The sequence below is a fragment of the Hypomesus transpacificus genome, unplaced genomic scaffold, assembly GCF_021917145.1.
Source record: "Hypomesus transpacificus isolate Combined female unplaced genomic scaffold, fHypTra1 scaffold_100, whole genome shotgun sequence".
Lineage (NCBI taxonomy): Eukaryota > Metazoa > Chordata > Actinopteri > Osmeriformes > Osmeridae > Hypomesus > Hypomesus transpacificus.
Window position 1 is genome coordinate 349,336 of NW_025813695.1, and position 21,364 is coordinate 370,699.

At 41.1% G+C, this 21,364-nt stretch overlaps 1 protein-coding gene across 4 annotated transcripts in view; it reads left to right on the plus strand.

Moving 5' to 3' along the window:
• Positions 1-1,299: 1,299 nt before the first annotated feature.
• The window catches only part of cdc14ab (cell division cycle 14Ab), a 185,429-nt gene continuing 165,364 nt past the window's right edge, over positions 1,300-21,364 (plus strand). Inside the window, exon 1 of one of the 4 annotated variants that reach the window (XM_047050087.1) lies at positions 1,300-2,127. In XM_047050087.1, coding sequence (XP_046906043.1) covers positions 2,031-2,127 — 97 coding nt within the window. In that variant the 5' untranslated portion in view covers positions 1,300-2,030. The remainder of the gene's footprint in view (positions 2,128-21,364) is intronic. The other 3 variants (XM_047050086.1, XM_047050084.1, XM_047050085.1) reach the window with 3 other exon arrangements.

The following is a 21,364-nucleotide window of genomic DNA, read 5'->3' on the forward strand; positions in this document are numbered from 1 at the left end:
CTAGATGCTACATGATTCAGTAATTACACAGAGGGAAAAAGCTAGCTACTTTTCGAGTTCAGTTTCCGTCACTTCAAACTCACGATCTAAAGGTCTCAAAGTGCTCAAACCTTCACCATAATTCAATAGTAGTGTACTTTCACGAACCCAATCATTGATTCTAGCTTAAAATGTGTAAAAATAGGACTTACCGAACGTGGTTGCCTCCAACACGGCTTTCAGGTGATTCCAGTTGAAAACAACAATGGCCGCCAAAAAACGTTTTATATTCGTAACGGCGAGCTGCGATTGGAAGCGAAACGAGGGTGAGGGTGGGGCTTGGTCAGCACACCATTTCCAGAAAGGATGTGTGTGCGTCTTGCCAAGCTCGCGCGTGTGTCAAGTAGGTTGACCACCTGTCCCCTTTGCGCTGTATAGCACAGCATTTTCAATATGCGACGTGCGGAACAAGGGGTGAAAATGCTGTGCGACACAACGCAAAGCGGGACAGGTGGTCACCCTAGTGTCAAGGGGCAGGATGAGTCTGTGAGAATCTGGAGCGCACGCACTGTGGAGCAATTCAATTGAATTCAATCATATATTGACATACCAAGGTGAAATTGTTTATGGTACTAGAGATTGATGTCGTCTTGAACCCTATTAGGTTTGAAAAACAATCAGTCAAAATTATATTTGATTTATTAACAAAAAAAATATTGAGGCAATTTGGACATTTACATAAATACACTTCTTTCAGCCATTTTGTATTGCATTTCTTATTCCATGTCACCCTATGTAAAAACATGTATTCTACACATCCATAACTAATTTCAAGTCGATTGGGTCTATGGTTTATGAGTAGAAGGGTTTGGAAGGTTGTACCAAATTTGGACAGTACAAGAAAATTCATAAGTCTTGCAATATGGGTCCTTGAGGCTTTTTTGTTCCCCATGAGAAATAAGGCATGTATACCAATTGTCAGGCATTTTGGAGTAATGGGGCGCTGGGGAAATCACTTAGACTTTGGGCGTGTTTTATAGCGCCACCTATGGGAGCACATGGGCCACTAGCCGTCTGGGAGTAATGAGTGACCTGTTGTATCAATGGGCCAAATTGGAAACAATCGGTCCAGTACTTTTTGAGCTATTGGGCCATTTAGCGGAGAAATATAAGAATAAGAATACTAACAAAAACAATAGGTGTCCTCCTACCGGAGGAACCCTAAATATTCTATCACCAGATAATTTAACCTCTTGACAGTGTTAAGTCCCACATCTGATAAATGTGAGTAAGAAACAAAATTAAAATTGTGAATATTGTGTAGGCCTACACATTTGACATCCTGCCAATCCAAACTGTATATTTTTGTATATATGGTATCATTTATTGCCGTCAATTCTAACAAGTAAATGTTTTAAAAGCTAACAAAATGCAAGTCTGTTTATCAAGTGGCTATACCTGAATTACTAGGCGACCTCTGGTGGCTGTTGTGAGCATATGGCAATGTCTCAGCCTGTGTGGTTGATATGTAATGATGTTGCCTCCTGGTTGTCACATGCTTTCAAAAAGGAGGGGATGTGAGTAGGCTACATGGTTTGGGAGCTGTGATTTGGTACCTGGAGTGAGAAGGGCAGCTAAAACGGATAAATATATCAACAGCGAAAATGTATTTAGACCAGCTACAGCAATCAACAAAACACCCCGTAAAATGAACCAAAGAGAAAAACAATGTTATATAATGGTGCTAGAATAGTTAGGCCTACTTACACGCGAATTTCGAATGTGAAGGTTTGGCTATGACGTCTCACATTCTTTTGGGAAATAGTCTACTGGGAGGAAGTAGCCGATAGCCGGTTTTAAGTTCTCTCTAGTTCGCCACAACCAGTCAGGTTAGCAGACATAATTAGAAGAGTCATAAAAGTAACCAAAGCTATCACTATCTTGCCGTTCTTACGGTTATATTTGTTAATGAGTAGGTGCCTACGTTAGGTAAAGTCAAAGAAAGTTTTGTTTGGCCAAGACATGCTCTGAAACTTAATTTGACTTTGGGAATGACTCTCGAAAGGCTTAAACATTCTGCCATCCTATCAACTTTGTTTAAAATGACTGACGATGTCGACGTAATGGGAGCGTCCGAGTTTATTAAAGGTAGGTGCATTACGTTCAGCAATCTACCAGCTAAAGTTTGCAATATGAACAGTTGATTAATAGTATGAATCATCATTCTACTTTTTAAGGTTTGTACTTTGGATAAAAGCGTCTGCTAAATTAATCAGCCTACATGTAGTCTAATTTTAAGGGATTTGAGAAACGCTTTACAAATTAATGGGCGTGTCAGTCCTAATTGTAGGACTCCTTGTTTGTAGCCTATATTTTTTGTTGTTACTGTAAGAGTATTTCTCAAAGCATTTCTTACGGTAAAACCAGCTCCTAAATCGGTGAAAACATCATTCAATGTTCAAGAGGACTCTTCTTAAGTAGCCTATCACAAACAATCTCAAATAGTCTGTTGCTGGGAACGTTACAATTTTTGAAACATAATGAGCTTTTTAAAATCGCCTAAACCAGATAATCGGGTATTATTGGAGTAGAGTTTCAGGTATGTGCCGTAGTCACGTAGTAGAAACAGTGGCAATTTCTTTAAAGGGGCAATTGACTGGGTTTTTTGGGTATTTCACACTGTTCCTTAAGGTCTCCGAATAGGGTATGTACATTGGTTGGGTTGAAAATGGCCCGGGTGCTGTTCTATGCCCTCTGACAGATCCTCTGAAATGTTCCCGGAAAAAAACACTAGCTTTTCTCCTTTTATGGTATGCTCATTAATATTTAGATAAGCTGCGCGCTGATTGGTTGGTTATCAACGAGTGAAGCTGGGAGCAAAAACGCAACACGGCCAACAGCAGCACTCGCTGAAACACCGAAGTTGGAGACTTGAAATAAAAACGCGCAAATAAATCTATTGTGTCTACACAACACTGTTTTTTTTTAACAGATTGACTATATATCATTTGAAATGATAACATTACTTGTTTCCACTTCTGTTGTTGAAGCAAACTGGATTAGGCTACAGCTTAGCAACCAAACCATATCGTGATTCTACTCGGCTTCAGTTAGATAGCTAGGCTAGATCTAGATATCTTGCTGTAAAATAACATGACAAAGATCTGGACAAACATGCATCGTGAATTGTAGATTTTCATTACACAGGTTATTTATTTGAATGAAACACAGTCAGGAACATGAATCAACGTTAGCCCCATTGCCAATAAACTAGGCTAAATTATCACACATTCTACCTATGCTCTTGCGTTAACTAGCAAGCTAAACTTGTTTACATCATGCCTACAGTCTAGGTGTTACTAGTAACAGTTACTAGCAATGCTAACGTATCCTGTATCTAGAACCTGCCTTTCTCCAGTTCTTTCAAATAGATTATCTATACAGGCGTTAGCAATAAGCCAGACTGCAGTTCGTTTTCTAGCTATTTTTCGGAAGCTTCCCTTCTAATGCCGACTACAGCTAGTCTAGTTAGAGTCATTTGATGTGTGTAGAAACGTATTTAGCATTCTACCTGGTATGCTATATACAGGAAACGTTAGCATTGCTAATAACTGTTAGCACAACATCATACTGTCCTTATAGCTTACGGTTGCAATGAGCATACGGTTGGAACAGCACCTCTTTCCAGGTTCAGCTTCCTAGCATATCCTGCTTGAAATTGTCCAAGGTTGTCAAAACTGTCTTGGGTGAAATGTTCAGAGCAAATGAATGATTGAGTGTCGAACTTCGCCGGGATCTTCTCATAGACAACAGCAGCCATGCCTGTTGAATGTTTGGCTCCTTGGGAAGACTGTGAGTGTTAGCCTTCCCTGTACAGCCTGGAACACAGCATTTACGATCGTGGTCCATTTTCAATATCCTTGTTATAATTCAAAATGTTCTTCTTTGTAATTCCTTATAAGTAGCCTACACAGAGCAGCGCGCAGCTAAACTAGTATCGGAGATAGACGCTACCTCGGGCTGGTCTGGATGTAAATTCTGGGGCGTGACAAAGATACAGACCAGAGCCAATAAGAGGGCGATCACCGGTCCTACGTAGGACCGGTGGCTTTGTTAAAAAGCTAGTGTTTTACAGCAAAAAAAATTATTTTTGAGATTTGAATAGGAAAGAGGTGTCAATGGACTTTGATATTCACGGTATGTTCAGTTTACCCTCCGAACTGTCGTTTTTCAACAATGACAAGGTAAAATCGGTTTTGCAGTCAATTGCCCCTTTAAGATTTCGAGGGAAGCTCGGCTTCCCCTAAAATGACAAATTAATGGTCAAATATTTAGTATTGTGTTAACATTTTAAATGCGTTAGAACACGTTAATCTCGGAGACGAGTTCGTTCAGAATCAGCTAGCATGTCGACTGACTCGATTTCCTTCTCATACATTCTCGTAGCGTCAGAGTGCATATCCGTGTTGAAGCCTGGCGTCCGTCCATGGACTTCAATGTGGCTGCTTTGAACAGGTTTTTTTCCGGTCATTGGATAAATGCTGCGATTACGTCCCACCCACGGACGCTCAGCATCTTTGGGGGTGAATGGAGTATGGAAGGCCTAGTGGGCAAGTATTAAGACGCCCCCGATTTGCAACTTATCGCATCAAATTGAACCGTGCCACGTGACACGTTCAAAGCACACGTCTAAATAAACGCGTGCTATTTGAGACGTGTCTAGCAAACCAAACGAAATTAACGCCTGGTTTGGCTCAATCAGCGTCTGGTTTTCTAAAATTAAAGTCTGCTTGCTTGAATCTCAGATGGGAATTTATGACAACATGTAACATCTAATAGGCTATGTAAGTAAAGTAGGCCTTACGGTGCGTGTCCACAACAGCGGAGCGGCGCGGAGCGTCGGTTTCCAATCCATTTTCAATGAAATCTGGCGTTTTTTTCATAATTTCTCTTTGGCAACAAAACGTTGATTGTATCGATGGTAGTCAACTTGACTAAATGTAGTTTTTCTATATAGTTGTGAGCAATTTCTTCGCAAATATATCAGATTCCTTCTTTGTAGGTGAGATTATTATTGTGGCGCAGTGTTCCTGGGCTAGTTGTATGAACAAGGATTATCGTGATCATCAGGTGGTTTTAGTGTCTCATTCATTCCTGTTACAATTTTACTAAATATAGATACATTTTCTATTTGTTTACATAACGTAGAGACGTAGTAGACGTACAGTAGGATAGACGTTGAGTAATCTTTTGCAGTTTTAGCATCGTTTTGTTGATTTCAGGAGAATGGCTGAGAAATTTGCTGTGATGAACCCAAAACATTTTGTCACCCTGATGCTGCTCGGAAAGTTAGAGCGCTTGCGGAGTTCTATTCGGAATATCTGTCTAAGGCCGATGATGTGGTTGATGAATTTGTTACACTTTGTACAATGTACCGGGAGCTGAGCATGGAAAAAAATGATCTAAACACAACATTTCTTCTTGACAACGACATGGACCGTGCTTTCCCCAACCATGCCATTCTTTTTCACATTTAGGTACTTGACAATTCCGATAAGCAGTGCGAAGGCAGGGAGGACTTTCAGCTGTCTGAAGTTGATAAATAATGTGTTTGTATTTTGACTTGTGTGTAGGGTGAGTTTGCTGGTTTTGAGAGATGCACAATACATGTCAGTTTGGAAAAGAAAATGATTATAGTCTTGTGGTGGTCAACAGTGTTGCACACAGTTTTTTTTTTTCATGGGGGCTTGCCCAAATTGTTGCTGAAAGAATTGTTATATGGGCCTATGTTTGTTTATTATTAGTTGTCACTGTTACGTTGACTATAGGCTACTGTCTTTAACTTAATTTGGGGGGGCTTATGACATTTACATTTAGTCATTTAGCAGACGCTCTTATCCAGAGCGACTTACAGTAAATACAGGGACATTCCCCCCGAGGCAAGTAGGGTGAAGTGCCTTGCCCAAGGACACAATGTCATTTGGCGCAGCCGGGAATCGAACTGGCGACCTTCAGATTACCAGCCCGATTCCCTAACCGCTCAGCCACCTGACTCCCTATGTTATGACCTCTTATCTTTGAATTTGAATATAGTGTATTTGGTAAATGGACAGATCATTAAACCCATCTATGCATGGATTTGTGTAGGCCTACTGTGTGTGAAAGATTCGAAAGAATGCTAAATGCGAGGCTAGTGGCCTAAGCCTACATTTTGTTTGCACATTAGGGGCTATGATGACTGAACACATTTATTATATAGGCTTATATGTGCTGTTCACAATAGAGGTGGCCATTGGTTACTTTTTATTGTTATTTTTTATTGCACTGCAAACTGTTAATAACAGGGGGGCCCCCAATCAGTTTCCCCTGAGACACAACCCTTGCTCCGCCCCTGGTGTGCAGACTTGGGTTCAGGTAGTTACAATATCTATCATTATTGATATAAATTAGTGGTGGGCATAGATAATTTCTTTAAATCTAGATTAATCTCACTGTAATCTTTTCGTTAATCTAGATTAAAATGGCTCATTTGAATACCGCCAAAGGCATTCAGAATATATGTGCTACCCAAATAATGACTAAAAGTAAGTCTTTGAGAACGGGTTTCTCAAGCCAGGTGGCGTATTAGACCAGGGGCTCATCTCCTGTTTCCAAAATGCATCACAAACTGCTTGAGAAAGCTGTTCTACTATGATAATTGGTGATGAAAATAAATTATGTTCAATAAAATGTACTTGTGTTTATTAACTGTTTATTAGATTAGTTAGCTTGGCTGATAGAGCTGTGCTGACGGGCTAGCCTAGGTTGCACTCAAACATAGTAGTTTGACGACAACTCTTCCCCTGCGCTACATCAGTGCTTGGCCCGGCATCTTCCACATTAGCTAAGGGATGCTTTGCATTTAGGTGGTATTTAAGACTGGAAGAACTCCTACAGTAAACTAATTCCGCATAGCACAAGGTGCAAACAACCTTTGTCTTGTCGAGGTTTCCATTGGCCAGCTTCTTAAAAATACATTTTCCCTGAAGCAAACCCGGCGGCTTCATAGCTGCATCCATGTTAGCACGTCACGCTTGATGTGATAATTTCATACACAAGGCAAACACACAGGTTCGAAAACTCGTTCTCGCCCGCTACAGTGATAGGTATACATCCATGCTAAAATATCAAGGTGAAAGTCATCATAACTTGCAAAGTATAGACCCAGATCCCAATCCAACTTTGAGAATAGATTAACGGCAATATTTTTTTGATCGCGCCATAAGACATTTTTCCAGTAACATTCGCTAGATTATGGCCACTACACATTTACTGTATGGCTAGCAAGTGACTGCCAACCAGCATTTCAACATTGAATGTCAATCGTATGCCGGGTGAACTAGACTAGCTAGACTACTGTAGTATGCAGCTAGCACAGAAGAAAGTTTGAGCTATGTAGCTAGCTAATGCGACGAGACTGAATTTAAAAGTACAAAAAACACACCAGGGACACCGACAACCTTGGCAACCCTGCACCAGTTAGAGCTATATTTTTTTTGTTAACGTCTCTTTAATCGTACAGAGACGTATAAAACAAGACTGGGTGACACATACACTGAAACTCAGTTTCTCCTCCATCGTCAAACCTAGAAAATGTTTACCATGAGCAACGGTTGCTACGTTACAAAAATCAAGAAACCAATCCGATTGGCCAACGCCAGCCTTCAACGCTCCTCATTTACATAACGTTGAGAAAAATCCAACTTTCAACGCTCCGCTTCGCTCGCCTTCCCACAATGCCCTACGTGAGCGTCTGTTTAATTGAAAATGAATTTGATGCCGACGCCCCGCGCCGTACGCTCCGCTGCAGTGTGAATGCACTGTAATTCCAGTGCATTCACAGTCAGGTGGCTGAGCGGTTATGGAATCAGGCTAGTAATCTGAAGGTCGCCAGTTCAATTCCCGGCCGAGCCACATGACGTTGTGTCCTTGGGCAAGGCAATTCACCCTACTTGCCTCGGGGGAATGTCCCTGTACTTACTGTAAGTCGCTCTGGATAAGAGCGTCTGCTAAAATGACTAAATGTAACATTTAAAATTCCCACATTTCCTCCTTCGAGTTTAACCCTTAGATACGTGAGTTCTAAATATTTCCGACGGTCCCCACAGCGCAAGTTATTTTTCAGAAATGGGAGCTAGCTAGCTTTCGTTTGCTTCTGGGCTAACGTACCTAGCAAAATACTCGTAGCAATGCTACTACCATGCTAGTGTTACTTGTTCGCCTCCTCATTAGTACATTTGGAAGCCGTACTAAACCATTTGTCCCATAGTATTGGTATATCGGAAAATATTCAATTGGAATATTCGAAATCGCATATGTGCAATAGTACGCTGTGGGGCCCGCAACAATCACATTTGTGCAACGCTACTCCTTAACAGTAGAGCTGCAACTAACGATTATTTTAATTATCGATTAATCTGTCGATTATTTTTTCGAATAATCGATGAATCGGATAAAAAAACTAAAACAAAAAAGCATTAATTTCCAACCCTTTATTCAAAAACAGAACTGACAGTGCAAATTCACAGTGCAAAAAATCTTCAGAATGTGCACAAACAGGCACACAATTTTGAAAAAGTTATTAATATTAGCGTTGATTTAATACTATTTTCCAAGATGAGCTAATTATTTGAGTTTTGTTTAAAACTTTATTGAGAATTTAAAGGTTGCGAAAGTAGAGCAGACTTTATTATAATAATCTGGTGTATATATTAGTTTTTTTACACAATTTAGAAAAAAATGAGATTTGCGAGGATGAAGCTATTTTCAAAGATTTGTGATTTTCTATCATTTTATTTGAAACTTCATTGAAAAGTAAAGGCTGTGGAAGTATACCAGACATTGTAAAGATACTGTGGTGTCTGTTTGAGTTTTTATATTCCCAAAAATATTATAAAAGTCTACATTTTTCAAAATGGTATGGGTAGTTTTCACCCGGTCCCTAACGCGATGCTGCAAAGTAGCGTCTTCCGAATGTGAGACGAATGTCGAATATGAAACTAACTTCACCTCGTCAATTAACACACTTTTTCGATGTATTTAGTGTGAAATGCTCCCACACCTTGGATGACTTGGGTCGTACTGATTTCTCTGCCTCCGCCATGTGTTTCAGAACATCGTTACTTATCAACGTCTGTCCGATGGCCTTTCCTCTACCTCCGCTCCGCGCTCAACCTTTTTTTTTAACACTCAAACATCTCCGCAACTTATTGAGTGGCGTAATACAACGAATCGATAATGAAATTCGTTGCCAACGCTTTTAATAATCGATTTTAGTCGATTTAATAGATTCGTTGTTGCAGCCCTACTTAACAGGTTAATATCGTTTCGTTAGATCGTTCGTTTATTCATTCATTCATTCATACAGTAGGCTAGGCTAGTGTCGTAGGGGTGAACTAGCCAGTGAACTAGCCAAATAAATGCAAAATTGTTATGATCTAGGCCGAAAATGAGCTTCCCCTCTTTGAAAGACAAGCAGCCGCCACTGAGTAGAAACTACCCAATAACACCAGAGATCAAAGTTTTGAGAACTCTATGCTGGTCACAGGGAAATGCAGTGCAGACGAACGGTAGCTATCTTAGCCATTTGTCAGTGGGACATTGCTTCAAACAAAAAATGTCTTCTCCAGACCCCCCATCGACAACTCACATGGCTGCCTTTATATTCACTATTTCTTTACGAAATGTAGGCCTACCTGTGACAGACTGACAATTAGCTTTACATACTTGTTTAATTTGTGATACTTTGCCTACAATTCTTTTTTGAATATGGTAACATGATACCTTGTTCTACAGTTCTATGATAAAATCACTGACAGAGACCCACCTCCTGTCAGCCAATCACTGTGGGCATAGCTAGTAAGCTTTTTTTGACATCATCCATAGTGCCATTCGGTGTGTTCGACTTCATGTGGCGCCGATAGGCGGCTGACTTGAAGCAGCGCATGCCGGTTACAGTTTTTGTCCGACTTGAGACGGCGCCAACGCCACGTCACTGTGATGTACACTGACTGGCCACTTTATTAGGTACACCTCGCTAGTACCGGGTTGGAGCCTCATTTGCCTTCAGAACTGCCTTTATTCTTTGTGGCATACTTTCAACAAGGTGTTGGAAACATTCCAGATTTTGGTCCATATTGACATGATAATATCACGCAGTTGCTGCAGATTTGTCAGACTTTGTTAAGATCTGATGACTGTGGAGGCCATTGGAGTACAGTGAACTCATTGTCATGTTCAAGAAACCAGTTTGAGATGATTAGAGCTTTGTGACATGCATTATTCCACATTCCAGCAGTCAGTTGCGGAAGAAAAATGGCGGCGTAAGCAACAGGAGTGTCAGGTGTAGTCTGCTAAATGTCATAATTTCGACCTTCATGCCCAAATTCTAAAGTTCCATTATCTCGTAACAAATCCGATACGAACTGAACTTCTGCACGTTGTAAAAGAAACTTTGTTTGTTGCATAGAAACGTTTGTTGCAAAGTTCCCTAACTGAGATCCGCGTGTCTAGAGTTCGCCATGGATCAGACACCGATTTCCAATCAATCAATTTGGAACGCTATACAGCAACTGAAATTGGATACGTTTTCCCATTTTGATGCGAAAATGGATACTATTCAATCGGGCTTACAAACAATACAAGGCTCGCTGTCCACACTCGGTGATCATGTGTCACAACTTGAACAAAGAGTAAGCGCAAATGAAGATAATTTAACTGATCTACAAAAGCATGTTAAAACACTTGTGAGCGAAAACTCTTACCTGCGCGACAAAATTGAGGATGCAGAGAATCAGAGTAGGGCATACAATCTGCGCTTTTTGCATGTTCCGGAAAAATCTGAGGGCCAGGACATCCTTGGTTTCATGAAAGACCTTATCCAGCTACTCCTGGGGGCAGAGAACTTTAAGCTGCCTCCAGTCATCGAGAGAGCCCATCGTTATCCCACTACGGTACACACGAATGTGCAGAAACCTGGGCCAAGGCCAATCCTGGTAAAACTCCTCAGCCTCCAAGATAAACAACAAATACTACGTCTCTCACGTGAGAAAAAGGAACTAATGTACAAAGGCAACCGCGTCCACATCTTTCCTGACTTCAGCGCTAGCTTGGTCATCAAACGTCGGCAGTTTGACAACATCAAGAAAAAGCTCCGCGAACGGAATATGGAATATTCTCTTCTCTATCCGGCCTCACTGAGGATCATTGCAGCGGGCAAAGCAGTCCTGTTCAAAAGCCCTGGAGATGCAGAGTCTTTCATTCAGGATCTTGAGACTCATTCCCCAAAATGACTTACTTCGTCTCATTTAATTGAGGTATAAGATTCAATTTGTTAAATATTATTTGTGGCAATGAAAGGCTTATATATGAATTTATTGAAGTGAACTCTGTTATTTACTGAGTAGCTTTGGCTACCTGTTTCTCAGGCCACTTAGATACATTTTGGCCATTCTCCTGTGTTCTTCTTTAAGGTCCTATGGTTGATATATGGTAAACCTAAGTAGGCCTGCTAACCTACCTAGCTATTGAGCTTTTTCTTTCGAATCGATTTATTTAGAATGATATTGGCCAATAGTATTTCCTTTTATTTCATACTATTAAAGGCTTGGATTTAACTTGACCTAAATTATTATTTCCAGTATGAAAAATATGTAATAATAGTCCCTCACTTCATGTTATTTCAGTGAGAAATTTAGCAGATGGAATCTGCATTCTGTAATGCTTTGGCCTAGCCAGTTTGTGATTTGTGTATGTGTGTGCGTGGGTATGTGTGTGTGTCTGCGTGTATGTTGCTCTCTCTCCCTCACTATACCCCTCATCCCCCGTCCACCTTTTCTCCTATGTCCCTGAATAGTATATATGGGTAAAGGCTTATTTGTCATTCACCTGAACATAAGAAGCTTGCCACATAAAATTGATCTTTTAAGAGCCTGGCTTGTCTATAATAAACCCAGTGTTATCACACTATCTGAGACTTGGCTGAATACAAAAATATCAGATGATGAAATCAAACTGGATGGCTATGTTGTGTATAGAGCTGACAGGGGTGCTCGTGGTGGAGGAGTAGCCACTTATCTCTCCTCAAATTTATTTTCCGAACTTGTAATCCCGAAGGAAAACCCTGTGCATTTTGAATGCCTTTTTGTTAAAATTTGTTTTCACGCAAATAAACAGCTGATCATAGGGAATATTTACCGGCCTCCAAACTCCCCCTCAGAGTCAATAAACTCCATAGGCACTACTATCAAATCTGTGGATAACTCAAATGAGATGATTATACTGGGTGACTTTAACATCAACTGGTTAGACCGTTCATCTCTAAACGACAGACATTTTTTTGAGACCCTAAACCTGACTCAACTTATCCGAGAACCTACTCGGGTTGACCACAGATCTAAATCTTTATTAGATTGGATTTTGGTCACCCACTCTGAAAGAATCACTGAATCTGGTGTACTACCCGATTGCTTTAGCGATCATTCTATGGTTTTCTGTGTATGGAAAATTAGATTGCCTCGCTTACCACCCAAGGTAATCAGGGTAAGGCAGAGTAAGCATCTTAACACTGAGTTTTTCATTCAAGATATAGTAAATATAAATTGGAATAGGCTTCAACTTATACCTTTTGTTGAAGATGCTTGGCATTTTCTTTACACTGAAGTTCTTAAAGTTATTGACAAACATGCCCCTTGGATATCAGTAAGGGTTAAGGGCAGACACCTACCTTGGATTGATGCTGATCTAATACATCTTTTTAAACAAAGAGATAAGGCATGGGAAAAATACCGCCTGTCAAAGGACTCAACAGACTGGGCTGCATATAAACAATTAAGAAATATGTGTACAACTAAAACAAGAAACGCCAAATCAAACTATTATAAAGATTCTCTGTCTAATAACTTCAGAAGTCCTAAGAAGTTCTGGAAAAGTCTCAATTCTTTACTCAACAAATCGACTAAAAGCATTGCCACAAAAGTCAAAGTTCACAATGACATTATTAGTGATCCTTCTGCGGTTGCCAATGCTTTTAACCAACACTTCTCCACTATTTGTAGTTCACAATCGTTCAACCTCTCTTACTCTAATCCGATAGATGAGTTAAGCAGCTCCTTCTCATTCGCTTCAATGAATCCTATTGACGTCCAACAGGCAATCTCTGATCTAAAAGCAGGTAATGGTACTGATCCTGATGGTCTGGAGATCAAGTTTATCAAACTCGCCTCTCATGTACTGGCATTTCCTTTATCGGACTTATTTAACTTATCGTTATCCACCTGTGTGGTTCCATCAATGTGGAAGTCTGCCAGAGTAACACCAATACACAAGGGTGGCGATGCACTTGACCTTAACAACTACAGACCCATTTCCATCATAAGTAGTATAGCAAAAGTGTTTGAAAAACTAATATTTAATCAACTATTTAAATATATTAATGATTTCTCCATTCTGTCACCTAATCAATCTGGTTTCAGACCTAAGTTTTCTACAACTACTGCTCTTCTAAAATTCACCAATGATGTTTCATCCTCCTTAGGCAATAACATGTCGACTGGCGCAATATTTATAGATCTCACTAAGGCCTTCGATATGGTTGATCACTATATGCTTCTTGACAAACTAAATGCGATAGGCCTCTCTAAACAATCTCTTTTTTGGTTTAACTCTTATCTCCATTCTAGACGTCAGCGAGTCTCTTTTCAGGGTTATTTATCAGAATCCTTAATAATGGAAAAAGGTGTCCCTCAAGGCTCTTCCTTAGGGCCTCTTTTATTTTCTATATTTATCAATGATCTTCCTCAAATGTGCTCTGACTGTCTTATTCATCTATATGCAGATGACACGGTGATCTATGCATCTAACTCGTCGATTTCTAGGATTCAATCCACACTGCAATCTAACTTTAATGCCATCCAACTTTGGTTCCATTCCAACCACCTACTACTCAATAAGAAAAAATCATATAGTATGCTGTTTCCCACCAGATCAGCTACATTGAATCAAGACAACAATCTCTTACTCAAATTCTCAGATGATACTCCGCTAGTTAAAGTTGATGAACTCAAATATTTGGGCCTTGTACTTGACTCACAACTCTCCTTTAGGCGTCACATTCATTTAGTAGTCAATAAAATAAATTGTAATTTACGAAAATTGTATCATTCTATTAACTGTTTCACTCAACTGATTAGGTTAAGAATTGTGACACAGCTAATATTTCCTATATTAGACTATGTAGATGTTGTCTATCAAAACACATCAGAATCTAATCTAAAAGCACTAAATGTTGTTTTCAATAGTATGTGCAGATTTGTGTTGAGATGTCCGTTCACTACTCACCATTGTATTATGTATAACACACTGAATTTATTATCACCAAAAGCCAGAAGACAGTTTCACTGGTACCAGATTATATTCAAATGTATCTACTCTGACTATCCTCTTTACCTGAAGGAATATTTAATTCCATATAGACCTATGTACAGATTGAGACACACCGAATACCCCTTCTTTACTGTACCAAACATCTCAAAAGAGAGTGGCAGGCGTGCCTTTAAATTTAAAGCCCCCTCAGACTGGAATAGCCTACCAGGGTCTCTAAGATCTATCACTTCTTTGCACTCCTTCAAAATATCCCTTTATAATCACTTACAAGCAAATTATTGCTGTAAATGTTTTGCTCATGTTTGACTGGACTTTTCTTTCTTTTTTTTTTTTTTCTTTTTTTTTTTTTTTTTATGTATAAATATTGTACGTGTGTACAGGTGAAGGTTTGTGTATATGTGTGCATATATATGTATGTATATGTGTATGTATGTATATGTGTATATATACCTCTCAATATTACAATATGTATTCAATAAAGAGTCGGTGGGGTGGGTGAGGTCTGGGAGTGGGGGAACTTGAGCGACTTTGAATGTGCATGTATTTGTCTTTGTCTTGTGTCTTGAGGACCCCCTCGAAAACGAGATGCTGCATCTCAAGGGGTTATCCTCCAAACAATAAATTTCAAATTTATCCTGCTGGAAGTAGCCATCAGAAGATGAGTACACTGTGGTCATAAAGGGATGGACATGGTCAGCAACAATACTCAGGTAGGCTGTTGCGTTTAAATGATGCTAAATTGGTACTAAGGGGCCCAAGGTGTGCCAAGAAAATATCCCCCACACCATTACACCACTACCACCAGCCTGAACTGTTGATACAAGGCAGGATGGATCCAAGCTTTCATGTTGTTTACGTCAAATTCTGACCCTACCATCTGAATGTCGCACCTGAAATCGAGATCAGGCAACGTTTTTTCATTCTTCTATTGTCCAATTTTGGTGAGCCTGTGCGAATTGTAGCCTCAGTTTCCTGTTTTTAGCTGACAGGAGTGGCACCTGGTGGTCTTCTGCTGCTATAGCCCATCTGCTTCAAGGTTCGACGTGTTGTGTGTTCAGAGATGGTATTCTGCATACCTTGGTTGTAGGCATGGGCCGGTTACTGGTTTCAAGGTATACCTCTCAAATTTTTGGTTATACTGTTGCTGCGGTCTGAGCAGTTTTTTTAATGTCTCGTCAAAGACTGAAAGTGCACGAATCCCTCAGGTTGTACGCAGCGGAAAAAGTAACCCTCGGGATGCAACAAGTTAAGAGAGTTAGCGTGTTTATCACTGGTGAAATAAACTTTCGAACAGTACTATTGGCATGCTACCGACTGAGGCAGGTATCACGACTAATTAACTAGCTAGCATCAACTAGTTGGGTGTGCATTGCCTTCAGCATGGGCACAACCTTTGTTCTCTCACATATATATTTTATTTTCACAGCCTTAAGGACCCTTCAATATTTGGACTACATAGACAACGTCAGTGTCAAAATGTTCGTCTTGGTCACGATTGTCTTGCTTCTATTGGGATTTACGTTCCGTTGCACGGTTTAGATTTTAATTAAGTTTTTGTGGCAAAAAGTGCCTTTTGTCGCACAAGGGAACTCAGAGCTATCCTACGTCCGCACACGTGAGCAACAATGCATAGATACAACGTGCTAGTGTACTAGCAGCATCATATATTTAGGCAATTCAAGATTTGCATGTACAGTAAGAAATATTACATTTAAAAATGTATTTAAACTTTGTATTTAAAAGTTTGTGTGGTGCGTTGCTGTCTTCAATTACACAGCCTACACTTTATGTCAAAATCCATATTCTTTCACATTCAAGATGGCGCCTATTATGGCTGCCTCGATTGCTAGGTGCGCCCTGTTTTGTCTTGTTTTGTCTGTTAATTCAGTGTTCTGCCAAGATTTCTGGGGTTTTCTAACAAGAGAAGAACTTCTTAACATCAGGACTACAACTCCTGTGGATTAATTTCCCACTTTTCTGCTTCCAGCAGCAGATTTAGTGGGAATTCTAGCCAGTGCCGCGCTAGGCTTTGCCCATGCAGTTAAACGCCGAAGAAGAGGAAAGTGAGCGGGAGCGCTAGTTCGGTTACGCAGACGTGGAATCCGTACAGTACAAGTTTTTTCCTCTCCAAAGAACGTTCACTGTGCAATAAAATGAACAAACGTCATCTACTGATGGTGAAGCTATTCAGCTACTATGATCTTTGGTTTTGTGCTTCACGGAGACATGGCTGTGCGATTTGATCCCAGACACCGCATTACATCTGGCAGGCTTTCAACTCGTGAGAGCTGACCGGGACTCTGCACTCTCAGGCAAAACCAAAGGCAGTGGTATTTGTTTCTACATCAACAGTGGCTGGTGTGTAGATGTGACAGTGATTCTGCAACATTGTTCTCCGGATCTGGAATCATTTTTTGTGAACTGTAAACCTTTGTACTCGCCACGAGAATGTGCGTCACTCATTTTGGTCGGAGTTTACATGGCACTGGGTCCACAGGTTAAAGAGGCCCAACGCATGCTCGGCGAACAGATGGGAGTCAGATGGCTGAGCAAATAGGGAATCGGGCTATTAATCAGAAGGTTGCAGGATCGATTCCCGGCCGTGCCAAATGGCGTTGTGTCCTTGGGCAAGACACTTCACCCTACTTGCCTCAGGGGTAATGTCCCTGTACTTACTGTAAGTCGCTCTGTATAAGAGCAGCCGCTAAATGACTACATGTAAATGTTCTGAGTGTGGAGCGAGCAAACCCGGATTCCCTTGTTTTACCTTTAACAAAGGTAATCTCAGCCACAAACTCCCTAAATACAGACAATTCATCAAATGCCCAACCAGAGAAGAGAACACTCTGGATCAGTGCTACACTACAGTCAGTAGACCCTACCACGCCGTACCTTGTGCAGCACTGGGTCACTCTGACCATACCATGGTCCACCTGATTCCTGCATACAAGCAGAAATTAAAGCTCTGTAAACCTGTTGTGAGGACATCAAAACAGTGGACCAGTGAGGCTATGGAGGATCTGCGGGCGTGCTTGGACTGTACTGACTGGGATATGTTCATGACTGCTACCAATAGTCTGGATGAACTCACAGAGGCTGTGACATCATACATCAGCTTCTGTGAGGTCTGCTGTATTCCAACAGGCCCCAGGGTGAACTTCAACAACGACAAGCCCTGGTTCTCAGCAGAGCTCAGAAGGTTGAGGTCAGAGAAGGAGAAAGCATTTAGGAGTGGGGATAGAGACCGATTCAAGGAGTCAAATAACAGGTTTAGCAAGGTGGTGAGAGACGCTAAACAACTGTACTCAGAGAGATTGAAGCGCAAGTTCTCTGCTAACAACTCTGCTTCTGTCTGGAGAGGGCTCAGGCAGATTACCAACTTCAAGCCCAGAGCCCTCCACTCCACTAACGACTCCTGCCTGGCCAACAACCTGAACAAGTTCTACTGTAGATATGAAAGACAATTGGACTGTCCTGATCTACCCCCTCCCACCCATGTGCCCCCCCCCCCCTCTACAGTGACAACTCTCTCCATTCAGGAGGGTGAAGTTAACAGACTTTTCAAGAGGCAGAACCCCCGCAAAGCATAAGTTGGACTTAAAGTCTTGACTTGAATTAGCTTAACAAGTCAAGCGGGGCTAAAGCATTTCCATAAAGGCCAATTTCAGCTCACGCAGTCCTACTAATTCAAGTCGGATTTAAGTAGTCAAGCTAATTGCGCGTGCACCCTATTCTTAAGCAGCCCGAGAGGTAAAACATGGATCATACAATCCACCAAGGCAAAAGCAATGCACACGGCCACGTGACTTATTCCAGAAAGAACGTTCCATTTAAGCCTTGTACTGTGACAGCTACCTCATCTACCGCTTCATCAAAATGAAACGACACGCCATGATTGACGTGAACGATAGGCTACGTAGGTCAAGGTCCTTTTTTAGACCTTCAGTTACTTTGTTGATTAAGAAACAGACACCCTTTAAATTTCACCCATGTAAATTTACTTTTTTGACATTGTTTTAAATAAATAGCCTACTATTAATCAATACATTACCCAGTAGCCTAACTTTTTAACATGGTTGTGTCGGGAAAATGGAGGATATAGATGTAGCCTATGGATTTAGGTTTGTTTTGTAATTGTATACTACTGTTAACAACTATACAGCTATGATAATTATACTCAGATACTTTAGATTGAGATAGGCCTATGCCTGATGCCTAAACATTTGTAATCACAAACTAGGCAAGCCATAGGCTACGTTTAACGTGGCGTGTATCAAATCATTGTTCATCATCGTTTAATGCATTAGGCTAAATGTTGTAGGCTAAGTAGATTTTCTATCAATGTTAAACATACTGAACTGATGAGAATAAGAAAATGAGAATATCCATGGTAAATCATTGTTTTCCTGCGGGTCAGTGTTACAGGAAGGTCTGGTTAAGCACCAAGTCACGCTAAGCCTGACAGTTAGCCTCCCCCGGACCAGACTAGTTTCGCAGCCCAAGTTACCATAGTAACCGAGTTCGAACTATGTTGAGCTAGCTTTATGGAACTAAAAATGAGTCTGACTAACTGACATAAGTCTGGCTTATTCGGTAAACTCGCTTTATGGAACAGGCCTCTGGACTCCCCATCATCCTACGCCAGGATCCTGTTTGTGGATTTCAGCTCTGCCTTCAACAACATCATCCCCGCCCTGCTTCAAGCTGTCCCAGCTGAACGTGCCCAACTCCACCTGCAGGTGGATCACAGACTTCCTGTCTGACAGGAAGCAGTGCGTTAAGCTGGGAACACAAGTCTGAACAACTTAGAGCTCAATGCTCTTAAGACAGTGAAGATGGTTGTGGACTTCAGGAAGAATACAGCCCCACTCACTCCGATCACCCTGTGTGACTCCCCAGTCAACACTGTTACCCCTTTTCCACCAACATTTTGGGTGCTGGTTCGGAGCCGGTGCCTAATTGCGAAACAGTTCTTTCTCTTTCGACAAACTAGGAACCGGAAAAGTAGTGCGTACGTGGTTCGTACGTGGTTCGCAACGAGCACCACTTCGGAGCTGGTCTAGTTTACGAACCAATAAAGAACCGCTTGGGGCGGGGTTACCGTGACCAACAAAACGCTTTGGCCGCCATTGCTCTAAGTTTTTACAATTCATATTTCAGCTAGACGATACTTGTAAATCTGAATCTGAATGAAAATGTATCGAGAAGTAGGCAGTGTAGTTGCTGAAAATGTGCTTATTTTATTGATGAAACTGCTAATTTGTAAATTTGCTCTGACTTTTATTATTCTCGATTGTAATCACTTTCTATAGAAATGGCAAGTTGAACAAACACGTCGGATGCGCCGTGTTTGGATGCCGATGTAGGTTCGCAAAACCATGAGCAGCAACGAAACGTCCGCCATTGTTGATGTTGTGTTTGGCGCTACCGCGCTAGCGTTGCTGGGAAATATGAGATGTATACAGTGACGTAATGACGTGGCTCTGTGGTGGCTCTCGCCCGTGGAAAAGCAAACCGGTTCTTAGTAAGCTCCGTTCTTGAACCAGCTCCGAACTGGCTCTAGCACCAGCTCCAAACTAGCTCCCGGTTCACTTTGGTGGAAAAGGGGGTATGTGTAGTCCTTCCACTTCCTGGGCACCATACTCTCACAGGACCTCAAGTGGGAACTGAACATCAGCTCCCTTTATCATTTAACCAATGAATTCTTGTTATCCAAAATTCGAATTCTGGATATCAAGAATTGCATTTTGGATATCAAGAATTAGAATTTTGGATATCCAGAATTCAATTCTGGATATCAACAATTCGAATTCTTGATATAAACAATTCATTGGTTAAATGATAAAACGGCTTGTCATACTTACTAAAAAAGCTTAGAATTGTATTTTTTAAATCAAGAAATCTAATTTTGGATATCAAGAATTCATTGGTTAAATGATAAAACGGCTTGCCATAACAGACATCCTCGGATTTAAATAATTAGAATAATTAACCTTGCTTAGTGTGCACACTGTTAGATCCAGTGGAGAACAATTCCACTGCTCATCTTACTGGTATGATGTTGCACCGGTGCACCCGTTGCTTTTTGCTTGGACATAACTTGCGTTCCTGTTGCTTTCCTAATTGTGTCGATTCTGACTGCACACGTCACTGCTGTTGCATGCCCTTATAAGGAGCTGTCGGGGCGTGTATGTATGCAAATTCAGGAGCACGAGGAAGCGCTTTCAACACAACTCTTGCCGGGGAGTACAGCTCAGAAAACTTCTGCTGTGTGGGAACACATTTTCAAGCGTTCATGAATTTGGTGGATGTCATTTTCTTACGTTGTTTTTCCGAAGCCCGTTAGAAACATTTCAGAAGAAACTTCCGAACATTTTTGAGAATGAGGTCCATTGATGGTGCACTTTGCAGCCATCATTGAGTCCATCCTCACCTCTTCCATCACCATCTGGTACACTGCTGCCACTGCCAAGGACAAGAGCAGACTGCAGCGTATCAATCGCACTGCTGAGAAGGTGATCGGCTGCAATCTGCCTACCCTCAAGGACTTGCACACCTCAAGGACCCTGAGGCGAGCAAGGAAGATTGTGGCTGACCCCTCCCACCCTGGCCACTCCCTGTTCAAGCTACTCCCCTCCGGCAGAAGGCTGCGGTCCATCAGGACCAAAACCTCACGCCATAAGAACAGTTTCTTTCCATCTGCTACTGGCCTCTTCAACAAGGCCAAGGACTCCCACTGACATTCATTCATTATTTAGCCCAGTATTTGATTGCACTATGTTGACCACTCTTGCTGCTCATTCTTATTCTTATTCGTATTTGTATATATATATTTTATATTTAAATTGTTTTATTCTTAGATTGTTTAGTTCTTAGGAATAGTTAAACTTTTGGACCTTTACTTAATTTAGGATTCGTATATGTTTAGTGTTCGCACCTCCCTGCCACAGTAAATTCCGTGTTT